The 21026-nt window shown below is 44.3% G+C and overlaps 1 protein-coding gene across 5 annotated transcripts in view; it reads right to left on the bottom strand.

Moving 5' to 3' along the window:
• The window catches only part of NAV1 (neuron navigator 1), a 300162-nt gene that overhangs the window by 49005 nt on the left and 230131 nt on the right, over positions 1-21026 (bottom strand). The window contains exon 1 of one of the 5 annotated variants that reach the window (XM_060231129.1): positions 18047-18218. The exons of the other annotated variants lie outside the window; for them this stretch is intronic. Within the exon in view, the coding sequence (XP_060087112.1) occupies positions 18047-18114 (68 nt within the window). The 5' untranslated portion in view covers positions 18115-18218. Of the gene's footprint in view, positions 1-18046; positions 18219-21026 lie in introns of those variants that run through there. 5 annotated transcript variants of the gene reach the window in all.

Raw genomic sequence — 21026 nt, 5'->3', positions numbered from 1 at the left:
GGGTTCCCAGGAGATCTCCTCTCCAGGTACTAATCATATTGAGACCTCCCCCCCCCAGGAAATTTGCTACATCATGTGCCTTCAGAACATACCCATGGAATAACAGGGACTTCATTTTGAGGATGTGGTGTTGGCTCATACTGAATTCAGTAGAAAAACTCCCTCCATTATTTTGATTAAATAGAATCGTAGTCCTCACCATAGTTTTTATTAGAGCAAGAATGGGAAAGTCTATCACAGGGGTGTTGAACTTGTTACGAGTGCCAGATATGACATAAATAGAACTTTGTGGGACTAGGCCATTCATATAATAAAATGCAATGCCAGGTAGTAGAGATATAAACTTTATAAAGGATACAGAGAAACACAAAGATATTATTTTTTACTTAAAATACAAACATCATCATGCTTAAAACTCTTGTGATGTTTCATTTAAAACTGAAAGGTGGGGGAATAGTGGGATTTGGCAATGCATTTTTAAAAATAAAATATCAACTAAAAGCACAAGGATCACAGCAGAAACTAAAAATATAAACAAGATCTGGGCTTAGGGAAACATGAAATAGCTGGGCATTACAAGCTTCTCCCCCTGCCCTCAGGTCTACTCAGATTGGCAATGGCTCTTCAGTGTAATATACCCTTTGGCTGTGTGCTCCCAGGTTAGACTACTCACTAGGCACCAGGGCTAAGGTCCATTCAGTAAAGTCACACTGGCTCAAAGCATCAATCTTTTATTTGCAAGATCACACAACTCCAACAAGGAACAGCCATATAAATGCTGAAAAGTGAAACTGAGCTCAACTCCATTAAACTACATTGCAGCACAGACAAAGCTGCACAAACAAAACAAAACAAAAAACCATGCGATGGATTTTCCACCTAGGTCTCTGTGCCCAGATAGACAACTTCCAGAGGAAGAAGGAGCAGGGAACTTCGGGAGCTTCAAAGGGTAAGGACAGGAGGGGGAAGAAAAAAGCCCCATGGGCCAGACATTTGACACCTCTGGTCTGTCATTTCCAGCACTCTTTGCTTCCACAGACAGCAATGGATAATCTGGTTAACTGGGCATTTAATTAGTTTTGTTCTGCTTGCTTTGCAAGGAACATCTGTGGTCAGCTGGCCATCCTACAAGACACAGAACTGGATGTTCTGAGAGGTGTCACTGCTTCACACAGCCAGTGAAACTATTAATTGGCAGGCTTAACACTGAGATGATCACATTTGGAACAGCACTTACTCTGCTGACTGTTTTGCTGCAGGAATAGGCAGGTGGTGGAGGAAGTAACTAAAGAAAGTCAGAAAATAAAAACGATCAGAGATGATGCTGTGTTCAGCATCCAACAGCTAAAATGCAAGGTGGGAATGCCAGGATGCACTGTAGACAAACATGGGCTTTTAATTACATGAAAAGGACAGGGCAGAACTGGTTCAAGTTTTCAAGGATGCGTGCAATCATTAATGATAAAGAGAACCAGAAAAGCAGCTAGCTGGTGGAGGGAAATGGAGGGCATTTCTGTGCAATATGACAATAATACTATTTTCTGTTGCATCAAGTTAGGTGCAAAACTGCTATCCAATTGCAGGGATTGGTTCTGTCTGCTCAAAAACACAAAGGAGGTTATGAAGGGATTTCTTATCGGGCCAGCTCCTGCTGAAGACTACGCAAGCTCAGCGTTTCTGAACAAATACTGTATAGAAGACTGAACAGTTTCCATAACTGGCATTATTTTAGAATGCTTCCCTAATGCTACCTGAATAGGTGCAAAAGTGTGAAGCAGGATGATGAACAGAATACAAGGCCAATCAGCATTGCAATTGGTCTGAGGAATGGTACCGGAGCAATTTGACTTAGGTGGTGAAAAGGCTGAGGCCAGTTCTGGCTGATCAGTCACTTACTCCTCTACCTTTTCCCACCAGCTGAAAGCATTCAGAGTACGGTGACAGTGCATCTCTTAAGAGGCTGAAATTCCTTATAGCTTGCAGTAGTTATGCATACATATCTGTGGTTTGTGACTAAAATCCATCTAAAATTGTCTCTTTGATGTTCCTGAAGATAGTAACTTTGAGGAAATTTTGTTTTAAGCACCACATCGTATTCCAGAGGGCTGCTTACAAGCCATTGAAGCAAGGAGCAACAAGAGGTTTGGCAAGGAACAAGGGAGAACCACTACAGAAGACCTAAAGGGGCCACAAGCACTGAAGAGATTCTGGCAGCTCAGTATGGAACATGAACCTCTCCCCTCCACTTTCCTGCTTCCATCCTTCCCTTGACCTCATAATCACTCCAGAGAGGGGGAGTCTGCAGTCTGCCTCATTACATGTCTGTGGTTTCAAGCAGTTCTGAGTAAGCCAGCAAATCCTATGAAGGCAAGGGAACAGAAATCCTACAGAAAGAAAGAAGAGTCTGTGGGTGAGAGTGAGAGGAGGGAGACTGCATTTCTTAGAAATAAGTTTGAAGAGAATTAATTCCCTGGAAGGCAGGGGACTAAAGAGACTGGATTCCTCAAAGCAATGGGAGGTTGTGTAGCTACGGTTAGGTTCCTCTGCAAAGCTTTCCAAAGCAATTCAATAAAACAGCCTAAAGCTTTTTATAAACAGTCAGCATAAGCATGCAGGTTTAGACACAGTTTTTCATTTAAGGAATTGGAATTTCAGTGTTTGAACTGTCCAACAGGAGGGAGGGGAATGGTTAAAACTTGATATTATTACATGGAGAACAGGGTCTCTGGGTGGTTGGAGGCCCATTATCACCATGACCATCTTGTGGACTTCCACATCTCCCACCCTCTCAGCCATCAGGCCATGTGGGTGGGAAAAGGAGACTCAACAGAGGGATCGTGTTTTATTTAACACAACCAACAGAACAGTTTCCCCCCCTGTCCTTTGAGTGAATCCAGATGGCTCCAGAACTAGGGAAAAAACCACAAGCTTCTCTGTTTCTCCCCTTAATACTCCTAAACACTGTTCTAGCGACAGGTCATCTACCCAAAATAAGGACATTATCACAGTAAAAAAAATAGAGCAGAATTACACGTAATACAATTTGCTCTCCCCAATAAATGACACAAGATGGTGGTGGTTTAGTGGTAAAGCTAAGCTAAGTTTGTTCTGTTTTTCTGCCATCCCTCTGCATTTTGTTAATCACACATGTGCAAAACAAAGTTATTCACAGTTTTGAGCAACACTATGGAGCTGGTTCTTTGAAAGGGATTGCTAAGCAGAGAGGAATTCTGGGTAACAAGTTCTTTTACTTGAAGGTACACTGAAGGTTGGCTTCCTGCTTTTATGTTTTCCTTAGATACATCTGTATGAAAGTAGAAGTAAAACAGCCAGGACGCAGACCTTTGTAATATATGAATGTGAGACACATGTTCAACAAGATGTCCCTATAAATAGCTTGAAGATGACTACTTGCCTATTGCCAAACTCCCATCTTTTGCCCTTTTCCTACCATTTCCATATGGAAACATAAAAAAGCAGTGTGTTTATGTGGACTGTGAAAACTCTCATATTCTATGTACATGTAACAGTAAAGTGTCTGAGTATGTATGTTACTGAGTAAAGTATGTTACTACATGTAACAGTAAAATGTCTGAGATCCCATGTCAATCACAAAAACACCCTTTGGTAGGCAAGGCAAAGCTTTGCATGTTCAGGGAACTCCAAGAGTATGCAGAAATAGAAGATGCTATAAACTGATAAAAAGAAAACAAGTTAAAAATTCCAAAATGCCTTGGCAAAGATCAAGTATGCTCCAGGAGCAAAGGAAAATCAGTTAAAGAAAGGGGAAATGGTGGAGTGTAACCTCCTCAACTCATGACCTGAGTTCAATCCCAGCAGAAGTTGGGTTCATCAGGTAGCCGGCTCAAGGTTGACTCAGCCTCCCATCCTTCCAAGGTCGGTAAAATGAGTACCCAGCTTGCTGGGGGGAAAGTGTAGAGGACTGGGGAAGGCAATGGCAAACCACCCCGTTAAAAAGTCTGCCGTGCTACGTCACCCCAGAGTCAGAAACGACTGGTGCTTGCACAGGGGACTACCTTTACCTTTTTTTTTTTAACCTCCTCAAGCCCAAGAAAGCATATGGAATTCTGGAGATTTTAGAGTGTGGGGTGGGATTTCCAAGTCCTCTTGCTTGTACTATCATCTATGACATTACTTCTCTTTGAGGAGCAAGCTCAATACCAGCCTTGAAGGATCTCGTTTGGGATACAAGTGTTCCCTCCTCCTGCACACCACATCTTCCCATCAAGGCTGAAAACCAGTCCATATTCCTAGGTCACAATATCACACCCTCCACCCCATGCTCAAGCAATCCATTTCACACAGTGTATCGGTAAGCTTACAACACTCTTGTAAAGTAGCTCAGAATTATTAGCCTCACATCACATTTGGGAGGGGATCCTGAGATAATAGTGATTTAAATGAGTTTCTAGTTTAGGTAAGCACAGAACCAGGGGATCTCGTTCTCTTAGCTCAGTCCCAAGCTGACTAGACTCAAAAGAGCTGGTTAGCAGAGCTTTGTAATGGGGATAAATAGGGCCATCTGTTGCTTCAACAGATTTACAGAATTGAGATCTTGTACACACAGGGGAAATCCCCACAGCACTAAGCTTGCACCTCCACATTACTGGATGCAGCCACTAGCGTGTGCTCTTATAACAGCTATCACCCTAAGCAAGAGGAAGGCAGAGCTCCCATCTGGGGTTCTTTTGCTGTCTGCCATACATTCAAGTCACATCCTCACAAACAGCCCAGTGTATGCAGAAGGGAATCTGTCTAATGTTTCCTTACGGAACATTAAATTATTGAACGGGGAGGGGGCAAAGGGGAGGCATATGGACAAAAAGCTCATTTACAGGCTCTTGTTTCTAGGCTCCAGATTTTTCCTTTCACTGTTATTTGCTTTTTCATTTCAAAACAAAGGGCAGAACCCACAGCATTGCCTGGCTTAACAGGCTGCTCCTTAATCAGGACCAACTGTAAGGGAAGTGCTGACTCAGCCTCTTGTCCCCCAGCCACGTTTGCAAATGCTACAGAGCCGTCCAGTCCTGGCCCCCACCCAGGCAGACAAGCATAATGGAACTTGGGGGCGTCCATTAGAGGAGGAGAGCTTCTGAGTGCTTCTAATGGGCCACCTCAGCCTCTTTTCAGTTCCTTTCTCAACCGTTGAAGTCAAACATGTCACAAAATGATCCTCTCCCCCTTTGCTCAACTGGAATTTTACGTTTTGCCCTTTGCAAGGTAAACTGTAACTATACCCTCTGCCAAGCCTTCTTGTGATCCAGCCTCTTCCCCCACCTCATAACTGAATGAGCTGCTAATTCTAGGTTGGACAGCCCCAACCACATGATGTGGCTGAATGGCTTCTCTCTATGAATGTCTAGAGTGCTGTCTCCTGTCTATCAAGCACTAGAAAATAGTCACAACCACAGGTTTGGGAGAAAGAAGTCAAAAACCAAAGCCCAGCATCGCCACTACCCAGGAGAACAAGACAAATGAATGGCAAAATCTGACTAGGCAGGTCAGATACATGTGGGCTTCCCTTTGGTGACTATCTCTTCTAAAAACTGTGAACATCTTGCCCCTTACTTCCTACCCTAATGCACGTACTCCTTGCTAAGCAAACAATCCACTTTCTCACTGCAATTTGCTTAACCCTGCGAAGGGGGTGGTGACTTCTGTGAGTGTGCCTGCCCCAACAGCATCCAGGGCACTCTGATGCCCTTTCAATTTTCAATTATTTCCCCTGCTCTAATGAAGAGAAACTACTTCTGTGGTAGAATTATTTTCAAAAACTTGGACAAAAATTTAACATATTTTGAACAGATACAGCTCCCTTGCACTCTAGGGTTCAGTTCAAACATGGTCATTCATCTGCTCGCTCACTCGCTCTCTCTATCTCAAACACACACAAAAATTCACCAATTTAATTCTAACCCAAATTACAGCAAATTATACTGTTCTGGTTCCTGTTTCCCTGTAGTTGTTATATTGGAAACAGAACCTCAATAACTGTGCAATATTTTGAGGTGCAGCTCAAGAAAGGGTTTACTTCAATCCTCATTCAAGCTGTGCATCAAACAGCAGACTAAAGGCCAACTGCAAAGAAGCATTTCTTGAAACTTCATGGAAAATTTCAAATGATAAAAGAGAAAGATGACATTCCATTTTCCACTTAACATTATATACATAACTCAGAATTTCCACTAGCCAATTAGGGCTGGGACTCAATATGAAAAGGGCTGCCTTAATAAAGACAAACAGCAAAAATAAAACAAAACATCAGCTTTTAGTAAAGATTGCACAAGACAATATTATAATGCCTGGAAAAATAAGGATCTAACATGGCTGATATACTTTTGGCACAACAAAGATATTTGGCTAGCTCACAAATATAAGCATTCCTGGCTTCCTCAGCTGATGAAAAACACAGCAAAAGTAATTTAAATTAACACAACTGAAATTACTGATTTACAAATTCATTTATCTCCTTTAAAAGCATGTAATTGGTTGCTATAGTAAATAAAGCATCTTTATATCAAATAAAACCTTTGTTTGCTACTCAGTAGAGTCTTTATACTAGTCAAGAGCATAATCCAGAACCCTGGATCAAGTGTCTTGACCTGGATAGCCCAGGCAAGTCCAATCTCATCAGTCTCGGAAGCCAAGCAGGGTTGACTCTGGCAAGTACCTGGATGGGAGACCACCTTGGAATACCAGGAGTCGGGAGAAGGGGACAGGCTTTATTCAGCCACCTCCCTGAATATCCTCCAGGCCCCCAGTAGGAGTCAGTCACCAGAAATCACTATGATGACCAAGTGCACACACGCACATGCACATATAAATACAAAAAATACCCCCCCAAAAAAACCCCAGAACCTTGGATTATGCAGCCCACATGCCTGATATACAGAATTTATATCAGATCAAAAGAAGCAATTGTTAAATTCAGAATTTGTTTGATGCTCTTCATACATTTGAAAAGATACTAAGCAAGAACGCTTATTTGAAGGCTAAGTGCCCCAAACTTTCCATAGGCAAGGAGTGTTACATAAAGGCTGATCAGAAAAATGTTTCTCCATAAAATGGAGAAACATGTTATGGCTATTTGTTTGAAAGTCTAAATATTTGTAACTTGTAAAATAATATATGAATTTTGTGTCATATTTATAGTACTTAAGCTTAACTCATATTTATGCCCTTGGCTTGTTTTTTTGCGAAGAAAGCAGATTTTAATTCATTGTGTTTGTTGGAGTTCATATGTTCCTTCTTAAGATATTATGTGTGTGTACTTTATGTCTCTGTTGAATTTAGGTATCATTTTAAAACCAGGTTATTTTAAAGGTCACTTAATGTAACTGATTTTTTTTAAATGATATATTTATGTAGATACGATATATATAGAGACAGCTAAGACTGTATCCTTCTAAAGCAGTGGTTCTATAGTTGGGCTAGGGAAACTCTGGCATGGGGTGCCATCTCCTGAGTCTTGATGGGGTGCCCCTGAGAACAGCACCTACCATTAAGAATCTGGGTGTGATCCTGGATGCCCCTCTGACAATGGAGGCCCAGATCACAAATGCTGCCAGACTGGCATTTCTGCAATTATGCCAGGTCAGGCAACTAGTCCTGTACCTTTCACATTCTGATCTGGCCGCTGCAATCCATGCAATGGTCACCTCTAAACTGGATTACTATAACTCGCTCTATGTGGGCCTACCCTTGAGGCTGACCTATAAATTCCAACTGGTACAGAATGCAGCAGCGTGAGCCCTTACATGGACATCGCAAACAGCACAAATCCATCTTGTGCTGTGTGAGCTGCACTGTGAGGAAAAGCCCCCTCTTTTCCGAACATCATAGTCACCAGTATGGTTGCCAGGGCACCTGGAGAAGTGAGCTCGCACACGTCTGGCCAGAGAGTGTGGGCAAAACTATCCAGGAACCTAAAGGGACTTATGTGTACAAGCAGCCACAAGTTATGCAGGCGTTCTAACCCAGTACAGAGTGCTTGCTAACACACACGGACGTTTCCCCGTCACCGCTTGGGCCAGCCATGGAGCGGAAGAAGCTGCGCCGCCACGGAGCTATCCAGGCGACCGGTTATGCAGCGCTGAACATGGAATCCACCGTGTAATGCTAACACCACTCGTAGCCATCTTCCCGCCAGGCTGGACTTCATTCCCCCATAGTGGAAGGCTCATGTACACACCTTATGTCACCTTTAGCCCGCAAGCAACCCGTCTGTCCCATGAATGGATTAACAGCTCAACTGTTGCTCCTTTTGTCTGTCAAAACCCTGGACAAAGGCTCCTACTCAGAAGATGATGGGATAAGAGGAAGACCATCTCCTGTCGAAGCCAAGTCTTTTGTCTATACCGGGGATACCTAGGTCAATATTTGATTCCCTATTGTCACCTCCCCAGATAAGTCCATCTAATCTTAAGTATTTAGCCATTCCCATTCTTCTTCCCGACTGACACCTTGGAGCCGCCCCAGGGCCTGTTGCAATCTGGAAATTCTCTCAGGTACACAGGACCCAGGCGAAGTTCATTGGTCAAGAGCAGGTACCCAATTAGGTGCAACCAAGGAACTCGCCATTGGCTCTGCAAATGTCCAGCCTTCATGGTCATTGCAGAGCCTCCCCTTTCTCCTCCCCGATACCTCCCATCCCCTGAGGGCTCAAGAGAGTCCTTATAACCTGTGGACTAGCTACCCACAGGTGTGCTTCTATCAGTAACCCACCTTCCGCTGCATAGATCCATCCCCAATTCCTGATCAGTTTCGGGTCCCTTTCCCATTCCCTCGCTTGTCGCCCATTGGAGCCTTCCTCGAAGACTACGATAGGTAATATCACCCTGTATGTCTACCCTTTTATGTTCCCCTATCGATCTATCTATATTTCTTAGGACTGTGTGAGTGCATGATTATATGTGTATTTTTATCTTTTATGGAAGTCTATATATTTTTCCAATAAATTATAATTGGTTTTACTAAATTAGAGTCTCATTATTTGAGCATCACTCTCTGGCTGGTTAATCTTGTATACATAGGTAAAAAGATTCCGAGTGAGCCAGGTGCCCACCTAACTAATTCCCCAACCTCGTTTTGAGGGCATTTCGGCTTACAGCACTGGCTTCTGGTGAAGTACCAGATCAAGTTCAGGGTCCTGGTATTGACCTTTAAGGCCCCAAACAGTCAGGGGCTTAAGTACTTTTGGGACCACCTCTCCTGGTATTCCCCAAAAGAGCACTGCACTCTGCAGATCAAAATCTACTAGCACTCCCCAGTCCAAGAGAAGTCCACCTGTCTACAACCAGAGCCAGAGCCTTTTCTGCCCTGGCTCCAACCTGGTAGAACTCTCTGTCTTATAACATTTGTACCCTGAGGGACCTGTTACAATGTTCCACCAGGTGGATAGTGACAGTTTCCATCCTTGAACTCCCATTAAAGTGGTGCTACTGGTTCTTGCGCCATCTTCTGCTACACTTGTTTGCCATTGGTTTTAATCTGTTTTTAAATTGTACACAACTTTGAGCCCAGCTTGCCAGGGGAGGGCAGTTCAAAAATAAATAACTTTAAATCTGATTTTTATTTTCTTTTTAAATGGGCTTTGGAGTAAAATACAGATCTGTGCTACTAAGGCAAAAGTCAGTTCTACCTAGTAGATTGTCATTTTGGCAGGACTATGGCAAACTAGCTTTTTAAGCAGTAGCTCTAACATTCTATGGCTGATGTGATGACAGATCAGGGGTAAAACTAGTAGCCCACCCCATCAGTTTACTTAATATTCCCAAATTTCTCAGAGAACTTTAGAAGAAAGCTCAAGATTTTTTTCCTGGGAGTTTGCTTTCAGCTGGTAGGGGTTTTTATCAGCGACATCTGGATCGGGGCGGCACTGCGGTACTGATGTTATTAGACCTGTCGGCGGCATTTGACACAGTCGACCATCAGTTGCTAAAGCGCCGCCTCGCCGACATAGGGGTTGGGGGGTTGGCCTTGCAGTGGCTTTCCTCCTTCCTCTCTGGTCGGGGACAAAGGGTGGCTATTGGGGGTGAGCGATCCCAGAGGCACACACTTGATTGTGGGGTGCCCCAGGGGGCAGTTCTCTCCCCAATGTTATTTAACATTTATATGCGCCCCCTTGCCCAGATTGTCCGGAGGTTTGGGCTGGGTTGCCATCAATATGCAGATGACACCCAGCTCTATCTGCTAATGGACGGCCGGCCCGGCTCCGCCCCAGGGAATCTAGATCGGGCTCTGCAGGCTGTAGCGACGTGGCTCAGATTGAGCGGGCTGAAATTGAACCCAGCGAAGACAGAGGTCCTTTGTGTGGGTCGCGGCGCCCTAGGAGGGGAAATAGCTCTCCCAACCTTCGACGGCGCACAATTGAAACCAGTGCGCCAGGTAAAGAGTTTGGGCGTTTTACTGGAGCCTTCATTATCAATGGAGGCCCAGATAGCAGCCACTGCCAAGTCAGCATTCTTCCACCTGAAGCGGGCGAGGCAGCTGGCCCCCTTTCTGGAACGTCGCGACCTCGCAACAGTGATCCATGCAACGGTCACCTCAAGACTGGACTACTGTAATGCCCTCTACTTGGGGCTACCTCTGTGCCGGACCCGGAAGCTGCAGCTGGTGCAGAACGCGTCGGCCAGGCTACTATTGGGGCTCTCGAAATGGGAGCACATACGGCCAGGGCTGCGTGGACTGCACTGGCTGCCAATTACCTACCGAGTCCAGTACAAAGTGTTGGTTATTACCTTTAAAGCCCTATATGGCCAAGGACCAGCCTACCTAAGGGACCGTCTCTCCCCATATGAACCCCAGAGGGCACTGAGGTCAATGGGTAAAAATAAAGTGACCATCCCTGGGCCGAGAGAGGTCAAACTTCAAAACACCAGAACACGGGCCTTTTCAGCTGCGGCTCCTGCACTGTGGAACCAACTTCCGGAGGAAGTGCGGGCCCTGCGGAACCTTGACCAGTTCCGCAGGGCCTGCAAGACCGCCCTTTTCAGACAAGCCTATGCTGATATCGACTGCTGAGTTGCTAAGATTAAAGAACCGCCATCTATAATACGATCACGGAACTATCTAAACTGGCAGAACCAGCGCCAAACAATTTTATTGCTGCCAGATATATTTAATGTAATTTGAATTATGTATTTTAACTTAATCAACTGGTTTTTTATGTCTAATTTCTTTTTAATTGTTAAATTTAAAGTTTTATCTATTTATGTTAACTGTGTGAAATGTTGTTAGCCGCCCTGAGCCGCCTAGGCGGGGAGGGCGGGATATAAATAAAATCTATTATTATTATTATTATTTTATTACCCTAGATATCGCTCTACCAGCCCTTCCCACAGATTGTCCTCCCTTTAATTTAAGTGTACGCTGATGAAAGAGATGGGGAGGGGTAATGAGGTTGGTACCTGGGAATGCAACTCAAACCACGGATTTATTGAGAGCCCTCAACACTTGCAGAGCATCCTCTACTCTTGAGGAACCAGGAAAATGCCATACCCAGTGCTGCTCAGCTCAGTTCCACAGCTAGCTCTCCGTGTTGCTTCCCCACTCCTTTCACAAGGGTAAATGTTAGGACTGGGGATTAAGTGGATGAGCTGTGGGTGAAAAAGCTGGTGATAGACAAACCCATTGTGAGTAAGAAGAAGAAGATATTGGATTTATATCCCGCCCTCTACTCCGAAGAGTCTCAGAGCGGCTCACAATCTCCTTTACCTTCCTCCCCCACAACAGACACCCTGTGAGGTGAGTGGGGCTGGAGAGGGCTCTCACAGCAGCTGCCCTTTCAAGGACAACCTCTGCCAGAGCTATGGCTGACCCAAGGCCATGCTAGCAGGTGCAAGTGGAGGAGTGGGGAATCAAACCCGGTTCTCCCAGATAAGAGTCCGCACACTTAACCACTACACCAAACTGGCTCTCCAGGCTTGAGAGGGAGCATAGACTTTAAATTACTTGGACTGTCAGGCAGGTTGTTTCTAAATTCCCACAATTTCAAGTTTTGGCAACATCATTAGATAAAACAACAAGCAATTGTTATTCAGTTGATATTTGTACACAGAAATTTAAATCTTACACCATCTGTCATAAGCCAGAATTCAACAATCTTATAGTGGCAGTCAAAAACATGAGGCTTCCAACCCTGAAACTGATTTGTAAGAAAACAAATTAAATATAGGTTAAACGCAGACCACTCTAATGCCCTTCATGACACATATTTTGCAGATTTATGTTGGTTCTGTTTGAAAAAAAGGTTAATCCTTATTAAACGTGTTTACATGGGGGCTTAATATAGATTAAGTACCACCAACTTAAGCCTGAGGGGGAAAATAAAATCTTATCCAGTCCAGTTAAGAGAAATATCCTAAAGTCTTCATATAAATGTGCACCCTTCAGATAGAATAGGACAAGTCAGAAATAACCTGGAGACAGATCCAGTTAACTCTGATAAGGTGCTTCTCCTGCACTGAAAGCTAGTAGTGGTACATTTCCCGGGATATAAGAATCTCTACTGCCTCTGTCTGCTCTTCTTGCCAGGTTTCTCCCCTGTACTTGCTCCCTACTCAGGTTACTCTTTCGTGCTTTGAGAATCCAGTGAAATTAGCAGGGGTGGCATTTTGCAAAAAACCTAGTATTTCCTAAGAGTCAGGGAGGAGTTGGTGGTGCCCAGCAGAATTTATGACTAGAAAGGTTTTTAACTGAAGGCCTGCTTAAGGCTTTGTAGAGGATAAGTGGCTATAAATGGCACAATAATGGGCACTCCTTACTAATCAACAGGCATGCCAAACTTACAGGAGACCAGCCATCACTGAAGCCTGAAGTGAACTAGAGTAAAGGCCATAAGCGACTGAGCAAAGAGGTTAATGGTCAATGGAGCACACCCCTGTGATACAACTGAGACTCCTTACTCCCAACCTCTCTTCAATGTGGCTATCAGAGGGAGGGCTAGAAAAAGCCTCCATAGTGCCTGAACCCTGCTGAGAACCCCCTCCTCATCACAGAACATTTGTATTTAATACAGTTGTCTGCTTTCAATCCCTATGAACCGCTTTGGAAGACAGTTTTGACTAAAGGGGGGGGGGAACAGAGATAGCAATATATAGCTAATAAATAAGGCAAACAGAACAAGCCTAAGGAAAGAATGTAGGGTATTTTGAATGCAATCATCCATATCTTTAAAAAAGCCTATTCAAGACAATTCACTGCAGAGGGCACTGGAGTACCAAACAAGCAGCAAGCACTGTGGCTTTAATCCCTCACACACTGAAGAGGAAATTGCTTTACTGTTTCCTTTCCTCTTTCCAGCTGGGTTTTCTTTTCTTCACGTGCACCCCCCCCCCCCAATCACAGGACATGAGGGGGAAGGCCTCAGTACTGACATTAAGAAGGAGGCCAAGCAGCCTTAGGAAGCTGATTAGTGTTTGGGGCCTCCTTTCTGGGACTATCAAAAAGACAAGCTCAGGAAGCTAGGATTAAGACCCATTATATAGGTTTCAGTGAGCAGCTTAAAAGAGAATTTCCACCCTCCAAGAGAGGCTCCTCCCCATACATGTAAAGAGCCAAGGGTCTTGCCAATTTATTATATTGGGAGCAGGGGAAAATGGGCCAAAATAATTGAGAAATACACCTCTGGGGCCAAAAATGTAATCTGCTGTTTACTTTAAACTGAATACACACAGAAGAAAAAACATCAGTCCACTTAATCACTTCAAGCATCTATTATCACTGTGCCTCTAGGCTGGGAAAAGATGCAGTAATTGAATTTCTGGGTACCACACAACCAGTAAAGGTGAAAGATGCTTTTTTAAAAAAGTTTTTCTAACAAAAAATCCGCAGTCTGGTGTACTGGTTGTTGGATATTGCAGCTCTGCATGCAAGAAGATCTGGGAGGGCTAAGAGAATGCTCTCACTTAGGTACACTTGGCCCCACCCTCTCATGGGTTGTATGTTGAGCCACTTTGACCTTTGATTTCCTTTCTGTTTTTTTCCCATATAGGACCTCTGTTTTCTCTGGCTTGCAGCTGTAACAAGTTAACCTTCCTGAAGTTAATGTGTTCACAAGTTAAATGTATCTTGTAAGATCTGCTTCTATTATTGTTAAGTAAAATTTCTTTCTCTTGTTACCATTTGAGATCATCTTTGTAATTTGTTTAAACAACATATTCTCCTTAACCACGAACTGTAGAGGATCAGGGATACTGGTAAAACTTCTGTGCTTCCAAGGTAAATGGTTTTTAAAAAAAACATTTAACCCAATAGTGATTAGAATGCTGAACTCAGATCTATGAGACCAAGGCTTGAATCCCTACTCCCTCTCAGCCTAACCTATCTCACAAGGACTGTTGTTGTAAGAATAACATGGAGTAGGGGAGAATGCTGTTGTAAGCTGCTTTGGGTCTCCATTGGGGAAGAAAGGTTGATATATCTAAATACATAAATAAATTTTCCCATCACTGTATTTCCATGCTGGAAAAAGTTGCAGCCTTTTAATTTCTAGCTCCACCCAACTGGTAAAGGTGAAAGCAGCTTTCTAAAAGAATGCTGGAAACCTTATCATTCGCCCAGAGCTGTTGTTTTCCTGGATCCCTATGCAGATGTAACACTGTTTGTTTCTCAGATCACAGAACTGCAAAAAGATATGCACACAGAATAAGTCCTTTATTAACTATGTTAGCTGGAAATAACTGATTCTTATTTTTGCCTGTGCAATAAATCTCTTGGCAACGATCATACCTCCCAAATACTGCATATCATATACAATGCTAAGTTTAGTGCTGACCTCAGTAATTCTCCCCCACCCTCACAAATCATTCTTGAAATGCTAGAAACCAGATCTTCATGAAGTCTTTATTGCAAGGATAATGATGATGACAACAATAATAAAGAGACAATCTAGACAGGTCCACGTGCAAGTTAAACTCCTCAGGCTGGGTTAGGAGGATGCTAAATGTATCAGCAATGGGTTAAGATAAGCCTGACTGTTCCATCTAGCTTTGTTCTCAAATGCCCAAGACAGAGCTCAACAGGTTAATCTACTACACTACTGACTCTGGCATGTCAGGTGAACCTCCCTAGACTTGGAGGAAAAGCATTTACATAAGTATCCATGTAGGTTATGATATTTGTTAGGAGTAGGGCACGTGATGGAAGAGCTTGAAGGGACCAGCAAAGGATTTCAGCTAGAGTTACAGTAGTATGGACAGGACACTAGGAAAAGAAAAGGCTGTAAAGGAAAGAAAGCTGCACATGTTTATCAAATACTGGCAAGCAACAAGGAGCATGTGCTAAACAACAAGATATACTACACCAGGAGAAACAGGACTCAAGTCCAGTCCTATCAGAATGCAAAGCCAGTTGACTTTTGTGCAAATGCATCATAAACATCAAATTTGGAGCCAGGTATCACAGTGAGACAGCCACCTGCTCTTAATATGTCAGGAAGGGACAGGAAGAATGGGGTTGGTTTTTTGTTTGGGGATTTTTGTGTGTGTGGTGGGGGGAGGTGTCACTTCACTGAGACATAATGAGTTAACATCTAGGCAAACATTCAAGAGTACTCTGCTATCCATTTAAAGAATTAGTACCACATCTGGCTGTAGCTCAGTCATTTAATGGACATCACTAGCCAGGAGTGTTTCCCTTCATGACAGCACACCCCCACAAACAGGGCAGGGTGCCTTCACAAATTTCTCCAGCCCTGATTGCAACACACCCTGAAGGCAGGAGTGGTCAGCTCATGACAGTGGCTGAGCTGAGTGGAAGAACCCAAGGTCCAAATTCTTAATTAGCTATTTGTTTACTGTTATGCAGTTATAGCACTGCTCTAAATTTCTGGGCACAGCAACAACTGTAACAAATTAGAGTTCTTAAAAAGCAGCCCAACATTTCAAGCACCCAGCTCTCTTCCCAAACCAGGGAAACTCTACTGGACTATCAAAATACAGAATCTGAAATGCACAAGACTGGCACTAGAAATCCCACCTGCCTGGGAACGTTGGTTCTCCTTAAAGGAAACCTGGGTCAAAGTTTTCCCTTTTGTATCCAATTTCCCTTCCTCTTGCAGGCTCCCATTTCCTTTTGGCAAGAACAAGATTTTAGCTATTTGGCAAATGGAGAATGAATACAATCAGGGTAGAATATGGTTTCATTACAGCTCAGAAGGGAATGCAGCTGAATCAGAAAAATCCTGAACATCTGGCTGTAAGGTTTTCAGAAGGAACAACTATTTCAAAGTAGACATTTACAACTGGACAGCCCATTGTCCAAAAAGAGTAAGTGTATTAATAGATGTTTAAAATATTTATCATCTTAGGAATGTAAGGACAGAAGTATGATGACCAGCAATCATGAACAGTGTGGTTGCTGCTTTTGTATTGTCCACTGAAAGCAAGCCCAGCAGCTCAGAAATATAACCTAAACAGTATTTTGTAAGGCCAATACGTTAAAGTACAATCGTTTTTAAACAGGAGCCAGGTACTGGATGGATGCCTCTTCCTCCTCATTTTTGAGAAAAAGTCAGTTTAGAAAGCCATTGGCAAGGCACCCTTGGGAAGAACGCTGCAGACAGAAGGAAATGAGTCTACTGAAGATTTTTGTTTTGAGACAATCAGCCTTAAGTATGTAAACTCAGGAATGGTGCTGCTAGATACGATTCTAAATCACTAGACACTCCAATAGGCTCCCACCGCAAAGAATAACACCGGAAGAGACAACGGTTTCCAGCGACTCTGGTACTCCCCCTCTTGCCCCGCCCCTGCTGCACACACAAGTAACAGCAGCTTCACAAGGATGAAGCGCCTTCATGACCTATCACATCCCCACCTCCCACCCGGGAGCAAACGCCTGGAAATAGTCTTCCAAGCAGGCTGAAGGGCGGCTCCCTGCCCCTTCCCATTTTTCCTGGAGAGATCAATTCTCATAATAGGGCCCTTGCGGCTGGCCAGCCATTCCTACGACTTGCAAATAATGCCCGGTTGATCGCAACTCCTAGCTTTTGCTCCCTGAGAGTCGGTCTCCCGCAAGCATGTGCTTCATCGCACGCCAGAGGCTGCTCGGTACAAATTCAAATCGGCCAAGTCCCACCTATCTTCTCCCGCGTGGCCTCCGCCCCTCCCATCCTTTGCAGAAGATCGCATTTCGCAGGGCTTTAAAGGAGTGGAAGGGAAGCGAGGAGAGCGCCGTAAAGCCACTAGGCGCATTTCAAATCAAAACACGTACAGGAAGAAAAGGAGGAACGAAAGCCAGGTGCCCAATAAGGGCAAAAGAGCTACCAGCCTCCGCTACCACCCCGGAAAAAGGAGCGCAGGTTTCAGCGGGGGTGGGGGAAGAAGCAGAATCACGCGCAAGCATCTATACGTTGGATCGTGCCAGTGAAGTGCCATAAATCCTTCCCCGCGTGCGTGTTGCTGGCTCTCCAAACCGCGATCGATATCGAAGCATATATTGCAAATATATACGGTTTCTAGGTTTTTGATCCTATACGATCTGAACAATAACGTTGCCTTTTTCCCCATTACTTTTATCGGTGCAGTGAAACGACGATAAAGGAGGTTGCAAGTAAGCCAGACACATTTCCTTTGTAGGTCATGTCAGACCTTGGGTTTGTGCGCTGAAAATGCCTTTTCGCTAATCCAGTCCACACCACACCCCCTTGCCGAATCCTCTCGGGTTGAGACCGAGCCCGCTAGGCCTCCTTCCTCTCCCCTCCCCTCCCCCCACCCCTGGTGCCAAGGGGCAATCTTCAAGGGCTGCTCCCTCCTGGCTCCGCTCGCCACCAAATTCTCTCATTGTTTCCGCTTCAGACCCTCAAGGAGCCGACCGCCTTGTGCCGCCTCCCGACAGCCGCGAGGGCTCTGTAGCTCAGAGCCCTGACAGGAGACCACGCGGCTGGCTCTGGCGGAGGCATCGCCATCCCACCCTCCACAGTCAGCCAGCCTGCGGTCTGGGAGACAGCAGGATGGGCGGGCGAGCTCTGCCCGCAGTCATGGCAAGGCAGCCTGGAACCTGGCGTTGCACCGTCCTTACTTACCTGCTGGGTCTGGCAAAATGCACAGTACGGAGCGCCCTCCCCGACCTCTGCAACGGGGCATGGAGCATCTTCTCCAGTCGTCCCTATAAACTCATAGCACGCTTTCCAGCCTAATGTAGTCCGGAGCGCAAGCCACCCGCTAGTCCCTCGGCTTCCCAGAAAGCGGCCACATGAAGCAAGGAGGGAGGAGAAGAAACGAGACCCTTCCCTCCGTCCCTCCTTCGCCCTCCTGCTCGCCTCCCCTTTCTCCACCAGACGGCTCCTGTCAGCGGCGCTTAAAGCTGCAGCGCACCGTTTCCACCCAGCGCTGACTCTTGTCCCCTCGGCTTCCCGAAGCTGCCTCTTTAACACTCATTGCAGGTACGGCAGACAAAGGGCTGTTTGGATTTGCCTAGCCGATTCCTCCTTGCAGCTGAAGCTGAAGCTGCATGGGCAAACTTGCAGGATGCCCTGAGAAAAAGGTCCCTCTAAGCAACCATTCATGAGAGGTGTAGACAGATTGTGAGAGCCCTCCAAATGCAAGGGGCTACATAGCTCTCGCGCTGCATTCTCTCTGCACCTTAGTGCTGTGCTGGCTCAACTGCCTGCAGAGCAGTCTTCATCCTGGCAGCAGCCAAGCAAAATTTCTTTGTTCTTCACCAAGCACTTTACTCCGTGGCTGCACAGTGCATCTGTCTGCTTGCAGGGCTGCAGCAGGCCATGATCCTACTGTCAGAGTGGAAAGCACACTGAAGAAGCAGCAAGAGCAGGAATGCAGCATCAAGGTTCCATGGGGTCTCTCCTCCCTCTGGACTTAGCCAAAAACAAAAAAACCCTCTTTCAAACTGAAGATAGATCCAGGTGGGTAGCCATGTTAATCTGAAGCAGTAAAACAGCTTTTGAGTCCAGTGGCACCTTTAAGACCAACAAAGGTATGGGTTTTTGTGTGCATGAACACTTCTTTGGACACAGAAATGAAAGCTAACATTTCACATATATCAAGTGAAATAAATGTGAAATGTTAGCTTCCATTTCTATGTGTCCAAAGGAGTGTGCATGCACACAAAAGCTCATATCTTGAATAAACGTTTGTTGGTCTTGAAGGTGCCACTGGACTCAGAAGCTGTTCTACCTTCAACTGAAGGCAGTCAAGCTCTTTCACGATTATAAAGTGTTCCAAGGAATGAAGCTGCAGCTTCCAACTTGTGGCCTCCAGACAGCAACTGGGTTTTGATTCTAGATATCTGTTACTCTTCTAGACTTTTTTGGATGGCCCAGCAGGTTTTTTGCTGCCTGTACTTCTCTAACTGCCTAATAAACATTGCTGAGAAAAAATCCAAACCTATTCACTGGAAATACTTCATAAAGCAACCATTGTTGCCAAAAATGCTAACAGGTTATTTTATGTTAGATTCCTATGCTGCCCTTCTCAGAGGAGCTCAGTATTGGGTACACAATCAGCCCCTCCCCACATATGCCCAATGACCTGATCTTTAAAACAGCACTGAGCAGTAGGTTGAACAGAAACAATGCTGTCTAGCTGAGCCTGCTCTGGCAAGGAGAGTGGGATATAAATCCAATAAATCCAAATCTAAATCTTGTGAGCTTCATGGTTCAAGTCCTAGTTTTATATTGCACTGGCGAAACTATAGCAGTAGAATCCTTGCAATAGGGTTACCTCCTAACAGGTGTGTTTGCACACTTAGGCACCACAATCACTGTTAGCAATAACTGCAATGGTAACTGTAGTTATTATGTCCAAGAAGACCATCACCATTGTCTTTGATTCTCATACATAACCTCTCATAAGAGAATAGTAACATGTACCATTGGTGAAAGCTGGTATAGTAAGAATGTAAGTCTCAGCCCCAAATTTAAATCACCTAGCCCTGGCCTTAGCCAAGCCAATTATTATGCTTTCAGCTTCCGCCTCCATCTGCAATATGGTGACCTCCATCTGGCCTGCCTGACATTAGGACTGATGAAAGGAATACTGAGATAAAGTATATGAAACACTCTGAACATGCAGAAAGTGTTATAGTTTGATAGACAAGGGCTGTGATCACACACGCTAAATAATGCACTTTCAATTCATTTTCAAGGCACTTTTCAACTGGGTTTTGCCAGTTCACACAGTAAAATCCAGTTGGAAAGTGCACTGAAAGTGGATTAAAAGTGCATTATTTAGTGTGTATGATCACAGCCAAGATGTCACATTATGGTATCCTTTGCATTTCTCACCCTCTTTGAAAATGGATGCAGGATTGTACTAGTCTTGAATTGTAAAAAGCAAAATTACACACGCCAACTTTTGTAACAATGTGTTTCTTCAAAAGACAGATTTTCCTTCCACCTTTGAAAATGGGTTCAAGGGTATTTGAACATGAAACACTGAAACATAGGTATGCATTGAATGGATGTGCCACACTTTATTCCCTGTATCAGTGTTCAAGAGTTATGGTACAAATAGCAAAGGGGACACTGAATGGACTACATAAACCTAAAGCCTATTGTTCTTAAGTTATTAATACATATATAGCCAACAAAACAAATATCACTGGTATTCGTTATAATAGAAATTCCACAGATTAAAGTTGGTTCTAGATGAAGAGGTTTGTGAATTATTAGCTGTGCTAAATAAGCACTTCATAATTCCTGGAAATCACACAGTCGCATGCACACATGCTAATTCTATTGTGGTAAACTATACAAACAGGCCTGCAAGTGAAGCAATTGTAGTATTGCTCCCCACTGCACTTCTTCTTTGATATAGTTCCCCTTTCAATATTAATACCCTACTACTGGGGAATTTGCTGTCTGGGTTCCTCCTGATTCCCTGATAAGTGTAAAGCAAACTGATGAAAAAAACCCATTAATGTTACTCCATTACCAGTTAAGATATTTGGTCATATCGGTATATACCGTTTGGATCTATACTCTGTTTTGTATCCAAGAAATCACACTTATTGTCAGGTTACTGATGATATTTAGATGTGTTGCA

The sequence above is a fragment of the Heteronotia binoei genome, chromosome 2 (assembly GCF_032191835.1).
Source record: "Heteronotia binoei isolate CCM8104 ecotype False Entrance Well chromosome 2, APGP_CSIRO_Hbin_v1, whole genome shotgun sequence".
Taxonomy (NCBI): domain Eukaryota; kingdom Metazoa; phylum Chordata; class Lepidosauria; order Squamata; family Gekkonidae; genus Heteronotia; species Heteronotia binoei.
Note: the sequence above shows the minus strand (reverse complement) of the source record. Positions and strands in the feature narration are given on the sequence as shown.